Source organism: Triturus cristatus, chromosome 11 (assembly GCF_964204655.1).
Source record: "Triturus cristatus chromosome 11, aTriCri1.1, whole genome shotgun sequence".
NCBI lineage: Eukaryota > Metazoa > Chordata > Amphibia > Caudata > Salamandridae > Triturus > Triturus cristatus.
Genome location: NC_140594.1, coordinates 125,216,813 through 125,230,924, shown reverse-complemented (window position 1 = coordinate 125,230,924; position 14,112 = coordinate 125,216,813). Strand labels below are relative to the sequence as shown.

Genomic DNA, 14,112 nt, shown 5'->3' with positions numbered 1-14,112 from the left:
ACAGCCACAAAAACAAGCACATGTTCTAATGAGGGGAAAAGACTTGGTGGTTTGATCAACACTTGCATCTCTGATGAGCTGTCAGGTTAAGGAGCTGGATAATCTCAAAGTCACAACTAATGTACAACTGCTCCCAGCCTATGATTGAGAACCCAGGCGCTATCAAAGCAAATAAGTAGGTATTTGGTTTAGATTTCAAAACATTTCCCTTCACATGCTTTACCCTATTCCAGATGACAACAGCTGGGCAACATGTGGACCATAAAAAACAGAATGGGAACAAAAGTTCATGGTTTATCAGTTGGCATCACCTCTTATAATATTATTTGGGTAAGAAGGCAATTGGTTCGATTTGATTCGACTGAGCCATTGTGCAAATTATAAATTATATGTATACAAGGAAATGTGATCCGCCGGACCCTTGGCATTCAAGAGTTTTCTTGTCCAAAAGAAATTAGTTATTTGTGATTGAAGCAACTGCATCTTTGTCATCTTAGTGGCGACAGATATTACTCCATAGGGACAAATCGTTCAAATGAGCACGGCAGTTGTGTTGTTTGTTAGAATATCATTGCATGAGTAATGCTTATTTTATTAAGAATATTGATTAGGACTGTTTGTGCTCATACTTAAAAGACAATCTTTTTGTGGACCACACTAGATAATTTCCCTAGGGATGATCCCTGGAGTCAGCTTATAACAGCAAAGTGTTTGGTATGGACCTTGGAGAGAAAGAATCTGGCACCATTGGTCAGCAGCATTACAATCTACTATCAGAGATCAGATGTGAGGGGCAAGATCCGTCTGAAAGCATTGAATGGAAGACAGTTGAGGCTCATCCAGGGAAGATCGCCCTGCCCACTGTACACGTTCGTCCAGAGGTTGCAGCACAGTGTTAGAGCCCGTGTTCTACATACAAGTGGGCATCGTTGCTGCAGAGTCTTACAGATCATGATCTGATTAGAAGCCAGCCATCCCTCAGGTGTTGAATCAAATATTAGAAAGTTTGTTGTCACCCGATCTATAGGGACAGAGACAGACATGCAATCCTCGCGAAACACTGTAAGATGTAATACCCTGGGTGGATCTATAAAATTGATATTTAGAGAACTAATAAAAAGTTTTGACTTTGATTAATGTGCAATGTGCTCTGAAAAGTCTAGGACTAGGACACATGACTACGAAAAGGACCTGACGAGTTTGAATGTATTCCAAAAATGCGCGGTATGAATGGGTAGTGCAAGAAAGGAGAAGCAAAGTACAAAGTGCGGTTTCATGAACAAATAAAGGGGACTTTCCATCCAGCTCATTCGTGACGATTTCTTGGCTCCCGCACAAAATCCCAGAATCAGACAGTCATTCTATGTTTTTCCAAAAGTAACTTCTGTACATTGTACCCCGTTTGAAAGCAGAAAGTTAATACCTGGAAGCTGCCATCTTTCTCTCGCCTGCTACATTTCATGACATGTGCCTGTCACTTTATGGGAAGCATGTATGCCAGAATAACCGTGCATGAACACACACCCCCCAGAATCCCCCGTCTCTGCCCAGAGGACACATCGAACAGCATCACGCATCAGGCCATGCATAGCAGGGTCTAAGCTCACAGGGTTTGGGTGTAGGACCTTTGACCATGCACAGTTACCTCTGGGGGCATAGTGCCTGGGCACAAGCGATGGCCTCGGGCCATGTCCACGCGCACTAATCCCCCTGAGCCTGGCCAAAGGCCATGTTGAGATGTTTCTTTTTTGACCAAGTGGTAATGTCTATCGGTAAAAGAATCTTTAAAAATTACTGAAAACTTTGTTAAAGGGAAGGTTTAGTTCTTTATTCGGAAGAGAAAGTAATGTTTATTTAAAAATACATTGAAATTCCCAGAAAATGTTACTTGAAGAAACATTATGCTTCGGTTGCAGGCCCAAAAATATCACTGACATTTCCCAGTTACGGTGAGCAACACAAACAAAACATCCCCACGTGCCCTGCGCACTCAGCCCGGAGTCAGGAACCGAGGAAGGATGTTCAGTGCTGGTAGCAAAACATCATTGTGTCTGCTGGAGCTCTCCCCATTGTGTCTGCTGGAGCTCTCCCCATTGCGTCTGCTGGAGCTCTCCCCATACACGGTCACAAAAGGCGACTGCTTCTTGTGTGTTCCCTTGGTTGTTACTTGGCAAGGTTGTCTCGCCTCATGGAAATTGCCAGGGACTCTTGACTATTAATGTTCCAGGAAGTAACTCAACCCCCTCAAATAACCCCCCCCCCCCCGCCCTCACACAGCATGGGGCCATCAGGGGTCTGAACTGGAGCACAAGCCCAGCAGTGGGGGCCTCCGAGAGTAAAGTCAAGGAAGAGTCAGTGGGAATCGCCCTTCAGGTACCTCCCCTGGAGTGGGCGTGGTCAGCATTTTGTACATTTGCAATAAATGGAGCAGGACAGGAACGGGGAGATGAGAAACCAGAGCATCTCCTGCCAAAGAAAGGCACAGGGATTCCTCTAAGGCAGCAAAGAAATGTGTGGGTGGGTTCCATGCTTCAACGGCAGAGGTTCAACTCCCGCTGTAAAGAAAGCGCAGTCCCCTGGTACCCGACGCAGTCTAAGGAGCGGCCAACGACACCGGCTGAAATAAACCTGTATTGACTCAGATGACAGGGCGTATGCTGCAGTCATGAAAGTCACTTTCTAGGTTAGGCTGTGATCTCTAAACATGTGAATACTCCCATTGCCGAATGTATTAGACCTCATCCGTAGAAATGGCCATTTTACTATCTAAACCCATATTTTTGATTCTCAAATCATGATCTAAACTCATGAAGAGATTTACACACACATACAATTATGTGTCATAAACCGTCTCTCTGGGGAGGGAAGGAGCGATACAGGAAGGGATTGTACATAAAAGTTTTTTTGGAACACTTAAAATATTGATAAACCCCGCCGTGCTCATTCCCACTCTGGAAATATCCAGAGATTTACTCTTGCCATAAGCAGGAGTAACTCTGTTTCGAGAATGGGAAGGGATCACCCCACAAATCTTCAAAATCGCGGGGATTAAAGGAAGGGGCTTCTCCTGTGGGGGAAAATCCACCATGGAGAGGAAAAACACAAACTCAAAGTTCAGTGCAATTAATGTAGTACATTTTGCCATGCGTGAATGTACAACGTGTACGCATGTACATCATGCATGTGAAAATGGCTTTGAATTGCATTAACTGTGATTTCTCCAAAGTTTTTGGGGAGCACACTTGGGGAATTTTGACTATAATAGCTTTCCAGGTATACATCGGAAACCCTAATACATTTGTAAAAAGTCGGAAATTTACTGCAGAGTAAGAGAATACCTAGGGGAGTAAATGCCTGCCTTTTTTCTGAATTGGGGTGATGGCGTAAAGCTTCTGTGAATGTGTGGTTACTCGTGTAGTTTCAAATGTAATAACTAATGCGTGCACCGATCATAGCCCTCTGAAGTAATTGAAAGGAGACCTAAAGCCCTTTATAAAACCTCTCAATAAAGAAATAGAATGATTTTTCCTTTGCTTTTCTAGGGCAGAGTGTCTGCAGCGAGGGGTCTCCCCCTCTCAGGCCCAAGGGCTTGGATCCAACCTGGTGACCGAGGTGCGGGTTTACAACTGGTTCGCCAACCGCAGGAAGGAGGAAGCCTTTCGGCACAAGCTGGCCATGGACACCTACACTGGGCAGACGCCAAGCTCCACTGCCTCCTTACCAGCCCACAACCCCTCTCCCCTGCAGCCATCCTCCGCGCTCTCCCCAAGCAAAGTCCATGGTAAGTACCAAGCCGGTAGCGGGGGGGGAACCAGGGTGTCCTGATCAGGCTTGAAATGAGATAGGATGCTAGGCTGTTGTGACGTTGGAATTGTGTGTGAGGTTGTTGTGAACTTGTAATTGGGCCTGCAGTTGTGACATTGTGATTAGACACTGGGTGAATGTGAAACTCATCGATGGTGGGCTTGTTATGACATTCTGATTGGTTCCTAGGCAGCGGTGACATAGTAATTAGGTAAGCATTGCTCATCGAAATACAGTACATTTTTCAGAAATGTTTTTTTCCTCATGCAATCACACGATTTGTTTGAGATTGAAGTTCTAAAGTAGTATTGAACATTAAAAACCACAATGACAGAAGTCGTATATTATACCATGCATGTGATATATGCCCATTACACATCTTCCTATAAAATTCTTGGCAGTTCGAATGCTTTCAATATTTTAATCAACCAGAAAGGAGTTGGATGTGGCATCGTTGCTGGGTGTGGTTTGTGACTGTGATTGGTAATGTACTCTTGACACTGATTGGCCAATGGGAATCGTTGTGGCCCTGTGTGATGGTTTTGAAACATTGTGGTTGGGTGTTGGGTTGTCATACTGTAAGTAGCAATAATGGTCCTGCAACATTGTGGTTGGATATGTGGTTGAGGTACAATGCCTGACCCTTGGGTTTGTTGTGATGTTTGATTGGGCCTGGAGTTCTTAGGACGGCTGTGATTAGGCGTAGCTTGACTGTGATGTTCTGAATCCCCTTGGGATTTTTCCAACATTGTGATTGGCGATGGAGGGATTGTAACTGACAGGAAGCGGGGTTGTAGTGAGATTGTAACCCTGTGTGGAGTTGTGATATTATAATTCGTCCTAGCGTTATTGTGATATTGTAATTGAATATTGGATTTCTGTAACTTTGGAACTGGGTGAGGACTTCTGACTTTATAACTAGGCATGGTGTAGCTGAGACAGTGTAATTGACTTTGGGGATCCTGGGATGTGATTGAAGAGGATGGTGTTATCGCGCTGTTATTTGGTGTTGCATAGTTGTGACAGTTCTATTTAAATGTAGATTGTTTGCAATATTGCAGTCGGAGTGTAGAGTTCTTGTCTTGTCACTGGATAGCTGGCTTTTCATCTATTGTCATATTGTAATTACCCGTGGGTTTGCTGTGACTTTGTGATTCAACAAGTTTGCTAAAGAACGTGCAATTGGTGTGGGGTTGCAGTGACACGATTGGCAGTGGGATTTATGTGGTACAGTGGATAACCACGTGACTGCTGTCACATGTGATATGTCACATCACTTGTGATTGTTGTTCGGTGTGGTAATTCTGACAATGTGATCATGGAGTTGTAGCAATACTGTTCTAAGGCATAGGTTATTGTACATTGTAATTGGGTAAATGGTTGCACTGACGAGGATTTAGTGTATTGTGACTTTGCAATAGCAAAGGCGTTTGTGGTTGTTGTGGCATCGTGTCTGGCCATGGAGATGTTGTGACTTATAATTGGGTGTGGGCTAGTTTTCCATGTTGCGATTGGGCACAAAGTCGTTGGGACTTTGTAGTTGCTGTTGTGGTAATATAATTAGTTGTGTGGATGTTGTGACATTGTGGTATCCGGGTGGTTCTGCTGTTATAAGTGAACTTTGTGGTTTTTGTGAAATTGTAATTGGACATGCATGCCGTTGTTGTCACATTGTAATAGAGCTTGGTGTTTTTGTGACGTTGCCATTGAACAAAAGGTTGCTGTGTCATTATAGTTGTGCATTCAATTTGGGAGAGGGGATTTCTAGTTGGAAACAGGGTTCTTCAGTAACAGTGACTTGGCAATAGTTGCTCTGATATTGTGATTATGCGTGGGGTTGTTGCTACATTACGATGTACAGAAAAGATTCTGAGAGTGTGATTCAGTGCAATGTTTGTGTTTGCGACATAGCGATTGGCCGTCAGGGAGCTGTAACATTGCAAAGGGGCATTTGGTTCAGAACACTAATGGGTTTGAGTGGCAGTGATCAGAGATTTGTGAAAATGCGCGGACAGGATACATTTAGCAAGATTGCATTTTATGTAACTCTAATCAGGTGCATGTGATGGGGCAGCACAAACTAAAGCAGGATGATGTGATGGCTAATCCCGACAGGTCAGGGTGGGCCAGTGTCGGTCACATTCAGGCTAAGCCTTGCTTCAAAGCAGCTGTGATCATTTTGTTCATTTATGCAGCTGCATAAGCTTCAACTTTCAAGGGCAGAAGCATGGTATTGGAATGCTATTAAAGTGTCTTAGATAACTAAATAATGTGTTGTTTTTTTCTGTGGCATTTCCACAGATGGGAGGAGGATTGTCATTAACCTACATAGATTTCTAGGTCTGGCTCGACAGTGCAACTGTCACCTCACCTTTTAACCTACATCAATGTAATTCTACAGTTTTGTGCTTCCACACAAATACATTTGTATTCCCATGCTAATCACTTGTAATGCTTCACATTACCACACAACATTTCTTTAAAGCCAGTCCTATTGGTATTGCCAATGCTTGTTTATGGTAAGTAGACCACATTGACTGCTTTCTCTGCTGGTGAATAGAACACATGCTAAAGGCTCTGTGTGATGGGAAGGAAATCACATGTCGTAGGCCTTGACAGATGGTAGGTAGATCTTGTCCAAGCCCTCATTGATGGTGACTAGATCACTTCTGCAGGCCCCGGTTGATGGAAAGTAAATAATGTTTTAAGTTATGTGTGATTGAGATATAATATGTTGTGGGTTCTGTGTGACAGGAAAAATATCGCAACTGAATGCCCTGTATGTCAAAAAACAGATTACATGTCAGGATCTCCTGTGAGGGTGACTGTTGTTTTATTGATAGCTGACCACATATTTAATGCATAATGTGATGATAAGAAGATCGCAAGTTGTAAGCCATTTGTGATGGTAAAGAGATCGCATGTTTTTGTTTATCACAAACTGCATGGGGGTAAACAGCTTACACACAATGTCCCATGGTATTGTTATTATTTTGTACATTACGTGCTCAGGTAAGTTGATCACTTGTATATCCTATGTATATCCTATGTGGTGATACACACATCACATGTACAGCAAGTGGGGCGGTAAAGGGATCACATTATGGAGAATTTGTGTAATGGTAAAAAGATTATGGGTTAGGTTAGGTTGGTTTTTATAGAACGCTCAATGCCGGAAGGCATCCTGGTGCGAGCTACAAAGACCAAAAAAAGCAAGACCTATCGCTAAAAAAGCCAGGTTTTTAGTAATCTTCAAAATACTGTGTAGTTGGAAATGGAGCGAGAGTTGCCGGGGAGTGAATTCCAAAGGAGCACACCTTTGTACGATAAAGCCCTGCTCCCTTGTCACAGTTTTTGATTTTAAGTTAATAAAGAGGTCTGCGCTGAGCAGAGAGGGTGAACAGGGACGTAGCAAGTAAACAAATGTTGAAGAGCAGAGGACCTGATGGAGGTGCGGTGGCAGCCGAGGACCACCGAACCAGTAGTCCGACCGCCGCATTATGAGTGCAGCGGTCAGATCGAGGGCAGCAGTCTTGAGGCTGCAATCTGTTTAGCAGTGCCGCTACAGCACCGCCAAGCATATTACGAGTTTCCTCCCTGCCCCCATTTTCATGGAATGAGCCCGCTGTGAAAAGTGAGGTGTGGAGGTAACAAAGGGGGCCAGACAGGGCTCCCTTGTGCCTCTGGGCCTACAGATACATACAGAGGGGCATGGTGTGCTCCCCTGTATGCATGTACCCCCTGTTCCTGCACGGCATGGACTTAACAGTCAATGATGTTCCCATGGCGGCGCCTTTTTGAAAGGTCGGCCTGCTAGACTATAAAAACACTTGTAATCTGGCGGGTGGATAGCGGTGAGCCCAAAGGCTCTTAAACACCATCCACTTGCAGGCAACCATTGGAGATTTTTTGAATGACCCGATAAGCAAGAGGTCACTTTCTTGGCTATTATGATGATTGATTGATTTTGTGAAGGTACATGGGACATATTTCCATTTTTAGAAGTTATTTTTTTTAAATCGCCAACCTAGCTTGAGGAACAGTGGAGTGCTTTACAGAGAACACTTCATTGCAGAGGAACCATCTCAAAGGTGAGCTCCTGCACATGGACCAGTATTGTGGGGTGTTGGGGTCCAGCTGAAATAAGGCTTTAGACATCGTGATGTGGTGGGGCAAGGACTTCACATATAGTTGCAATAGTCCTTAAAAGTACAGTTCTTTTTTTCATAGCACAACACATATGTACATTTGATTACAAATATTTACAATTTGAGGAATGGAGATAATTTTTAGTCAGTTGCCAACACTGTGATTAGAATTGATCAATCAATCAAGATTTATAAAGCGTGACAAATCACCCGTGAGGGCGCACAGTGCTCGAGCTGCTAGCTGCTTCGCAAAGAAAGTATTGCAAAAACGACGGAAAAGCAGGACAAAGCACTCCGAAAGCAGGGAGGAAGCAGAGCGGTGCAGCAGCACGGGAGAGCTGAGCCTGCTCAATGGGGTCACGCTGCCGCCTTCAATACGTATGTCCTGGGAGGAGGGAGAGATGCTGGGAGGCGGCGGCCGGGGTTAGGCGGGAAAACAGGCGGCAGGGGGGATCGATAAATGAGAAACAAAACAAGGGGAATCCGTGAAAAACGAGGGAAAAGCAGGACAAGCACTCAGAAAAATGCGTGAGAATTAGGAGAAAGTAGTAAAAACGAGGGAAAAGCATAATCCATTTTAAATTTCTGCAGCAAATATAGTATACCCCTAGTCAGTTATGTAGATTTGGACTGAAAGAGAATGCTAATTGTATTCGATGCGGCGCAGTAGACGCTGACTCTATACACCTGGCATGGTGCTGCACTCCAGTATATGACTTTTGGACCAAGGTGACACAGATTCTGACCGAAGTGGTGTTGGAAAAGGTGGAATGCACCCCACAGCAATGCCTGCTGGGACTGGGAACAACATTACAACCTAGCAACCGGTGGCGGTGTCGACTCTGTTGGCCAAAAGGCAAGTGGAGAGCCATTGGGGGGTAGGGGGTGGAAATCTGCTCCTAATGTGGCGCAATGGCTGAAAGATATAGTATATTGCAGAGACCAACTCAGTACGTATGCAGAGGAGCTGCCTGCAGCCTCCAGACCTAAAGACATATGGGCACCCATGACAACTTATCTGGCCATGCACCCGGATGTGCTATAATAGACAAGATGTGGACTGTCACACAGGGATGAGGCAGAAGAGGGAGTTAGGATTAGAATGAGAACTGCGAATAATAAAGACCAGAAACGCTCTACCAAATGGTAGAATGTAACTTGTATTGACTATCTATGTAAGCTGCAGTAAATGCTCGAATTGTTATGGTTGTATCTGGGAAAGATGCCTTGTGTGTTAAATGCGATAAAAAACGAGGGAAAAGCAGGAGAAAGCACCCAGAACAAGCATTTACAATGCAATGGTCTTGGCATTGTTAAAGTTAGAGCTATTGGAATTGCTCATGACATTATTTTTGTTTATGTTTTTGTTTTTTAAAACATATAAAGAAACAGCATTGTTCACGATGGAAAGGGGAATTTCTCAAATGGGCCACCAGCGAGGGTGCGCTGCGGTATCAATGGGCGCGTAGGCGCAACGATGATAAGGCGCTACAGGCAGCAGCTGCGTGGGAGGCGTTAGTACAGGCACTGCGAGACTATGAGCCAGGTGCTGAAGGCGAAGACCGAGCCGGGGATGAGGGGGATGACCCCGGAGCAAGCTGGGCACATCACATAACTCAACACATAGGTATTCCTTGCACTGGTCGACATCTGAGGGCAGAGACGAACGCCTGCGTGGTTGGTGGGGATTGAGGGAGGGGGAGGGACTCTATAATTTTCATAGTGTTTAAGGGTAGAGGTTTTTGTTATGCAGATTATTGGTTTGTGGGATGCTTAGATCTGGGAGGATTTCCATGGCCCTGCGATAGGTATTGTATGATTGGAGGGGGGCTTGTGATTAGGTTACAAGGTGTATAGTGAAACCAATTTTGTAAGGATTTATAAGTGGTTGTGCAAAAAATCAATAAACTACGTTTAAAAAAAAAATAAAAATAAAGAAACAGCATTGTTATTTACAATGTCAATAGCTTAATCACTCTCAAATGCGAGACCTATTGCATTTGCACCCACACACAGAGCCACACACACAAAGCCACCCACACACACAGAGCCACCCACACAGAAATAGAGCCACCCACAGAGCCACCTACACACACAGTTATTAAAAGGTGTTTCTGATGGCGTGACAATCGTCTGCTCTAAATACACAATAAAAATACACTTAAAATAGGTATCATCCACCCAAAATAGTTAGACAAAAATATGTACTTAAAACAGCATCAAAATATTTAACTGTTCAAAACGTTAACATTAAATGTACTACAATGCAGGAAAATGGAATAGAGTCCGACTCTATAAGTATCATATTCCACGCAAAAATCCATTTTTGATATAAAAATTGCAAACACATGAAGGATAAATAATATATTTCCAAATGTTAACAGTGTAGCCTGGAGGAGGAGCCTAGCGCGCAACCAAGATGGCCGCGTAGGTGCGAGGCTCCCGAGGACCTCCGTGACCTCCTACACATATCCTGAAAATATCCTGTCCTAGATGAGGGGACTGTTTTGGTGAGCCCGAGCTGAGGCGGCACCCGTTTTCCGCTTCCAAATTGGACCTCGGACACCGGCGGGAACATCGATCGAGGTATGCGGCCTTCTCCACGCCGGACCCCGGATTAGATCTGTGGGGCTATCCGGAGACAAAGTGAACAACAGCGGCGGGCAGGGCTCGGCGACTCGCGTACCCCGCACTTTCACTTTCGCTTTTGCATCCTCCTTGCTATCTTGGCGAGGTTGGGTCGCGGGGCACTGTGAGGTGGTGTGGCCTCGTTGGGGTACCCTGCCGGCCCGCCGGCTGTGATCCACCCCGCAGGTCTGTGGTGGCCCCCCCCCCGGAGCCCGTGAACCGGCTTGCCTGCCCTTTACGACGTGATTGGCACGATCGGGGGACTGGAACCATGTCCACAAAGCAAGATGGTGACCGGGCAAAGGTGAAATCGACCCGACGTGGCGCAGCCCAGCAGTCTAACAGCATGGACCGCTACACCCTCCAGAAGGGATCTCCTGAGGTGCCGCGTAGGTCCCCTGAGGGCCCGACTGATGCTCCTGCTCTGCCCGCGGATCTGACCCTGCGGGATGTCATGGGTGCTATCGCCGAGATGAAGGCCTCGGTGAGCCAGTGTTTTGATACACTGGCGCAGAAGATAGACTCGGTCCTCGTGGATGTTGGCTTGGTGAGGGCCGATCTATCCAAGACCAATGATCGGGTCGATTCTTTGGCCCACACCACATCGGGCCTCACGACAGATGTGGCGACCCTCCAAAAGGAGGTGCGCCGGCTTGGCCAGGCGAGTGCGCTGATGGACCGCCGCTTGGAGGATTCCGAGGGTCGGGCCCGGAGGAACAATGTCCGCATTATCGGGGTGCCTGAGGGACGTGAGGAGGCGGCGGCGGACCTATTCGTGGAGGACTTGATTCTCACTCATCTCCAGCCCCGGGGGCTGAGTAAATTCTTCGCGGTGGAACGGGCCCACAGGGTTCCCGGGGGAAGGCCTAAGACCGGAGCCCCTCCGAGGCCTCTCATTGCCCGGATTTTCAACTTTCGGGACAGAGATGCTATTCTGCAATCCTCCAGACTACAGGGACCGGTCAGACTCGACAACATGGACATCAATTTTTATCCTGATTTCACTCCAGCGGTCCAAAAGCAGAGACTGAGCTTTCTCGGAGTCAAACGTCGTCTACGGGACCTTAACCTCAAGTATGCGATGCTTTTCCCAGCTAAGTTGCGGGTGGAGGTGGATGGCCGCACGCACTTTTTTGATCGTCCCGAAGCGGCTGGGGACTGGCTGGATACTTTGTCTGGGGATCGGGCTCGGGGGGGTGGGGGGGGGAGCGGTTGGGGGAAGAGGGCTCGCCGGATCAGGACTGAGGGACTAATATTAGGCCTCGCTCTGGACAAAATTGATGTCACTTTGGACTGTTCGCCTGTTCGAGTAAGTTCCCCTCCTGTGGAGGTCGTGTGGGGTCTCTTGGGGGTTCTCCCTCCTCCTCTGGGGGCTTAGTTAGTTTAACCATCTATGGGGCGACAGGCACACTGCACTTTGGGGGGGCTGTTTGGGCTCATGCAGGGGTGCAGGGAGGGGGGAGTTCCGTTGGGGTGGGTGGGTTGGGGTGGGGTGTTGTTCGTTTTTACCACAAGGCAAACCCTTTTTTGTATTGGTCTTAAGGTGCTCTCCGGGGGACGAATGATGGCTTTTGTGTGTGATGGGGGGTAGGGACTTGACTTTGTTGTCTTGGAACGTTAATGGACTGGGGGATAGGATCAAACGAGGTGTGGTCCTGCAGTATTTGAAACGAATCTCACCCGATGTAGTCTTTCTGCAGGAGACACACCTTATTGGTAATTCTTTTTGTGCCATGAATCGGCGTGGCTACCGTTTAGTGGCCCACTCGGGCTTCACGTCGGGCTCACGGGGTGTGGGCATCATGGTGAAGAACTCGCTCCCGTTGGAAATTGATGAGGTGCTCCATGATGATAGGGGACGCTACACTGTCTTGGTGGGGAGAATGGATGGCAAAGTAGTTGTCTTTGTATCAGTATACGTCCCACCGGGGCTACAGTCGACCACTTTTGCAGACCTGGGGCGCCTCCTCCTTGGCCTTCCGGGGGGCTTCTGGTGGTTGGGGGGGGACTTCAATGCGGTGGTTTCTGGGACTGTGGATCGTCACCCCCCTAGGGACCTCCCCCGGGCACAGGCGTGGCTGTCCGGCCTCTTGGATACACTGGGATTGGTGGACTGCTGGCGCTTAAAACATCCCACGCAGCTGCAGTACACTTTCCACTCGGGGGCCCATGGTAGCCTCTCACGGCTTGATTATGTCCTTGTCCCGGCGGCCTATGTTGGGAGGGTAGGAGAGGTGCGCCATTTGGCGCGGGGTATTTCAGATCACTCCCCGCTCCTGTTACACATTGATGTCTGCCCGAGGGGTGAGGGCAGGGTAGTTCCAATCAATGCCTGGTACCTGCGCGACCCCATCATTCGCGCTGATTTGATTAAATCCTTACAGCGATACTTTGATGAGAATGTGGGGTCCGTCCCTTCGGCTATCTCCCTGTGGGAAGCCTTCAAGACAGTTCTCAGAGGGGAGGCCCTATCCCTTATTTCCCATGCCCGGAGGTGCGAGCGGGAGGAGGTGACCCGGGTGGAGGCCGAACTTGTCGAATTGGAGGGTGATCTAGAGGGTGGGGTGACAGATGCTGCGCTACATGTCCTACAGCTTAAGCAGGCGGCCTACAGGGCCCTCGTCACGGAGGCGGCCAGGGGCCTCAGTAGGGAGCAACAGGGGCGACTGTATGATGTGGGTGATAAGGCTGGTAAACTGCTCGCGTGGTTGGATAAAAAGGAGAGAGCGAATCGTGTGGTCCCGCTGATTGAGAGGATGGATGGTGTGAGTGTAACCGAGCCAGAAGAAATTGTCTCCTGTTTCGCGGATTATTTCCGTGAAGTGTATTCCCCGGTTTCTCCCTGCTCGGAGGAGGATTCCCATGCCCTGCTTAGGGATATCGCGCTCCCTTCCCTTTCGGAGGAGGACAGGGTGTCGTTGGATGCCGCTCCCAGCTCCGACGAAATTGCCCTCGCCATACGCTCGGTCGCCTCTGGCAAGGCCATGGGCCCGAATGGCATCCCTATCGAGTTGTATAAGTTGCGACCGGATGCATTGGCACCCCACCTTCGCGCGATGTTCCTGGCGGCCCACTCGCTGGGCTCCCTCCCGCTGGACCAGCGTCTGGCTACAATCGTGGTGATCCACAAGGAAGGGAGACCTCGGGACCGGGTTACATCCTATCGGCCTATCTCGCTCTTAAATGCGGAGCCCAAAATTCTTGCCAAGGTGCTGGCCAATTGGCTGGTCGGCGTGGTGGGCGATCTGGTCCATCAAGACCAGTCCGGCTTTATTCCCCATCGCAACACAGCCCTTAATCTGCGGCGCTTGCACGGGGTGCTCGCACGTGTTCCATTCGTGCGGGAGCCGGCCATACTGGCGTCCTTAGACGCCACCATGGCGTTTGACACGCTTGAGTGGCCATACATTTGGGCGATGCTGGCGAAGTTTGGATTTGGCCCGGGTTTCATCAGTTGGGTCAAATTGTTGTATTCGGGCCCATTGGCGCAGGTGGTGGTAAACGGAAGAGTATCGGCCCCATTCGAGCTGGG

The 14,112-nt window shown here is 47.9% G+C and overlaps 1 protein-coding gene across 2 annotated transcripts in view; it reads left to right on the top strand.

Moving 5' to 3' along the window:
* HNF1A (HNF1 homeobox A) overlaps nt 1-14,112 on the top strand; it is a 123,132-nt gene that overhangs the window by 49,325 nt on the left and 59,695 nt on the right. For both annotated transcript variants that reach the window (XM_085636091.1, XM_085636090.1), the window contains exon 4: nt 3,543-3,781. In XM_085636091.1, the coding sequence (XP_085492217.1) occupies nt 3,543-3,781 (239 nt within the window). The remainder of the gene's footprint in view (nt 1-3,542; nt 3,782-14,112) is intronic.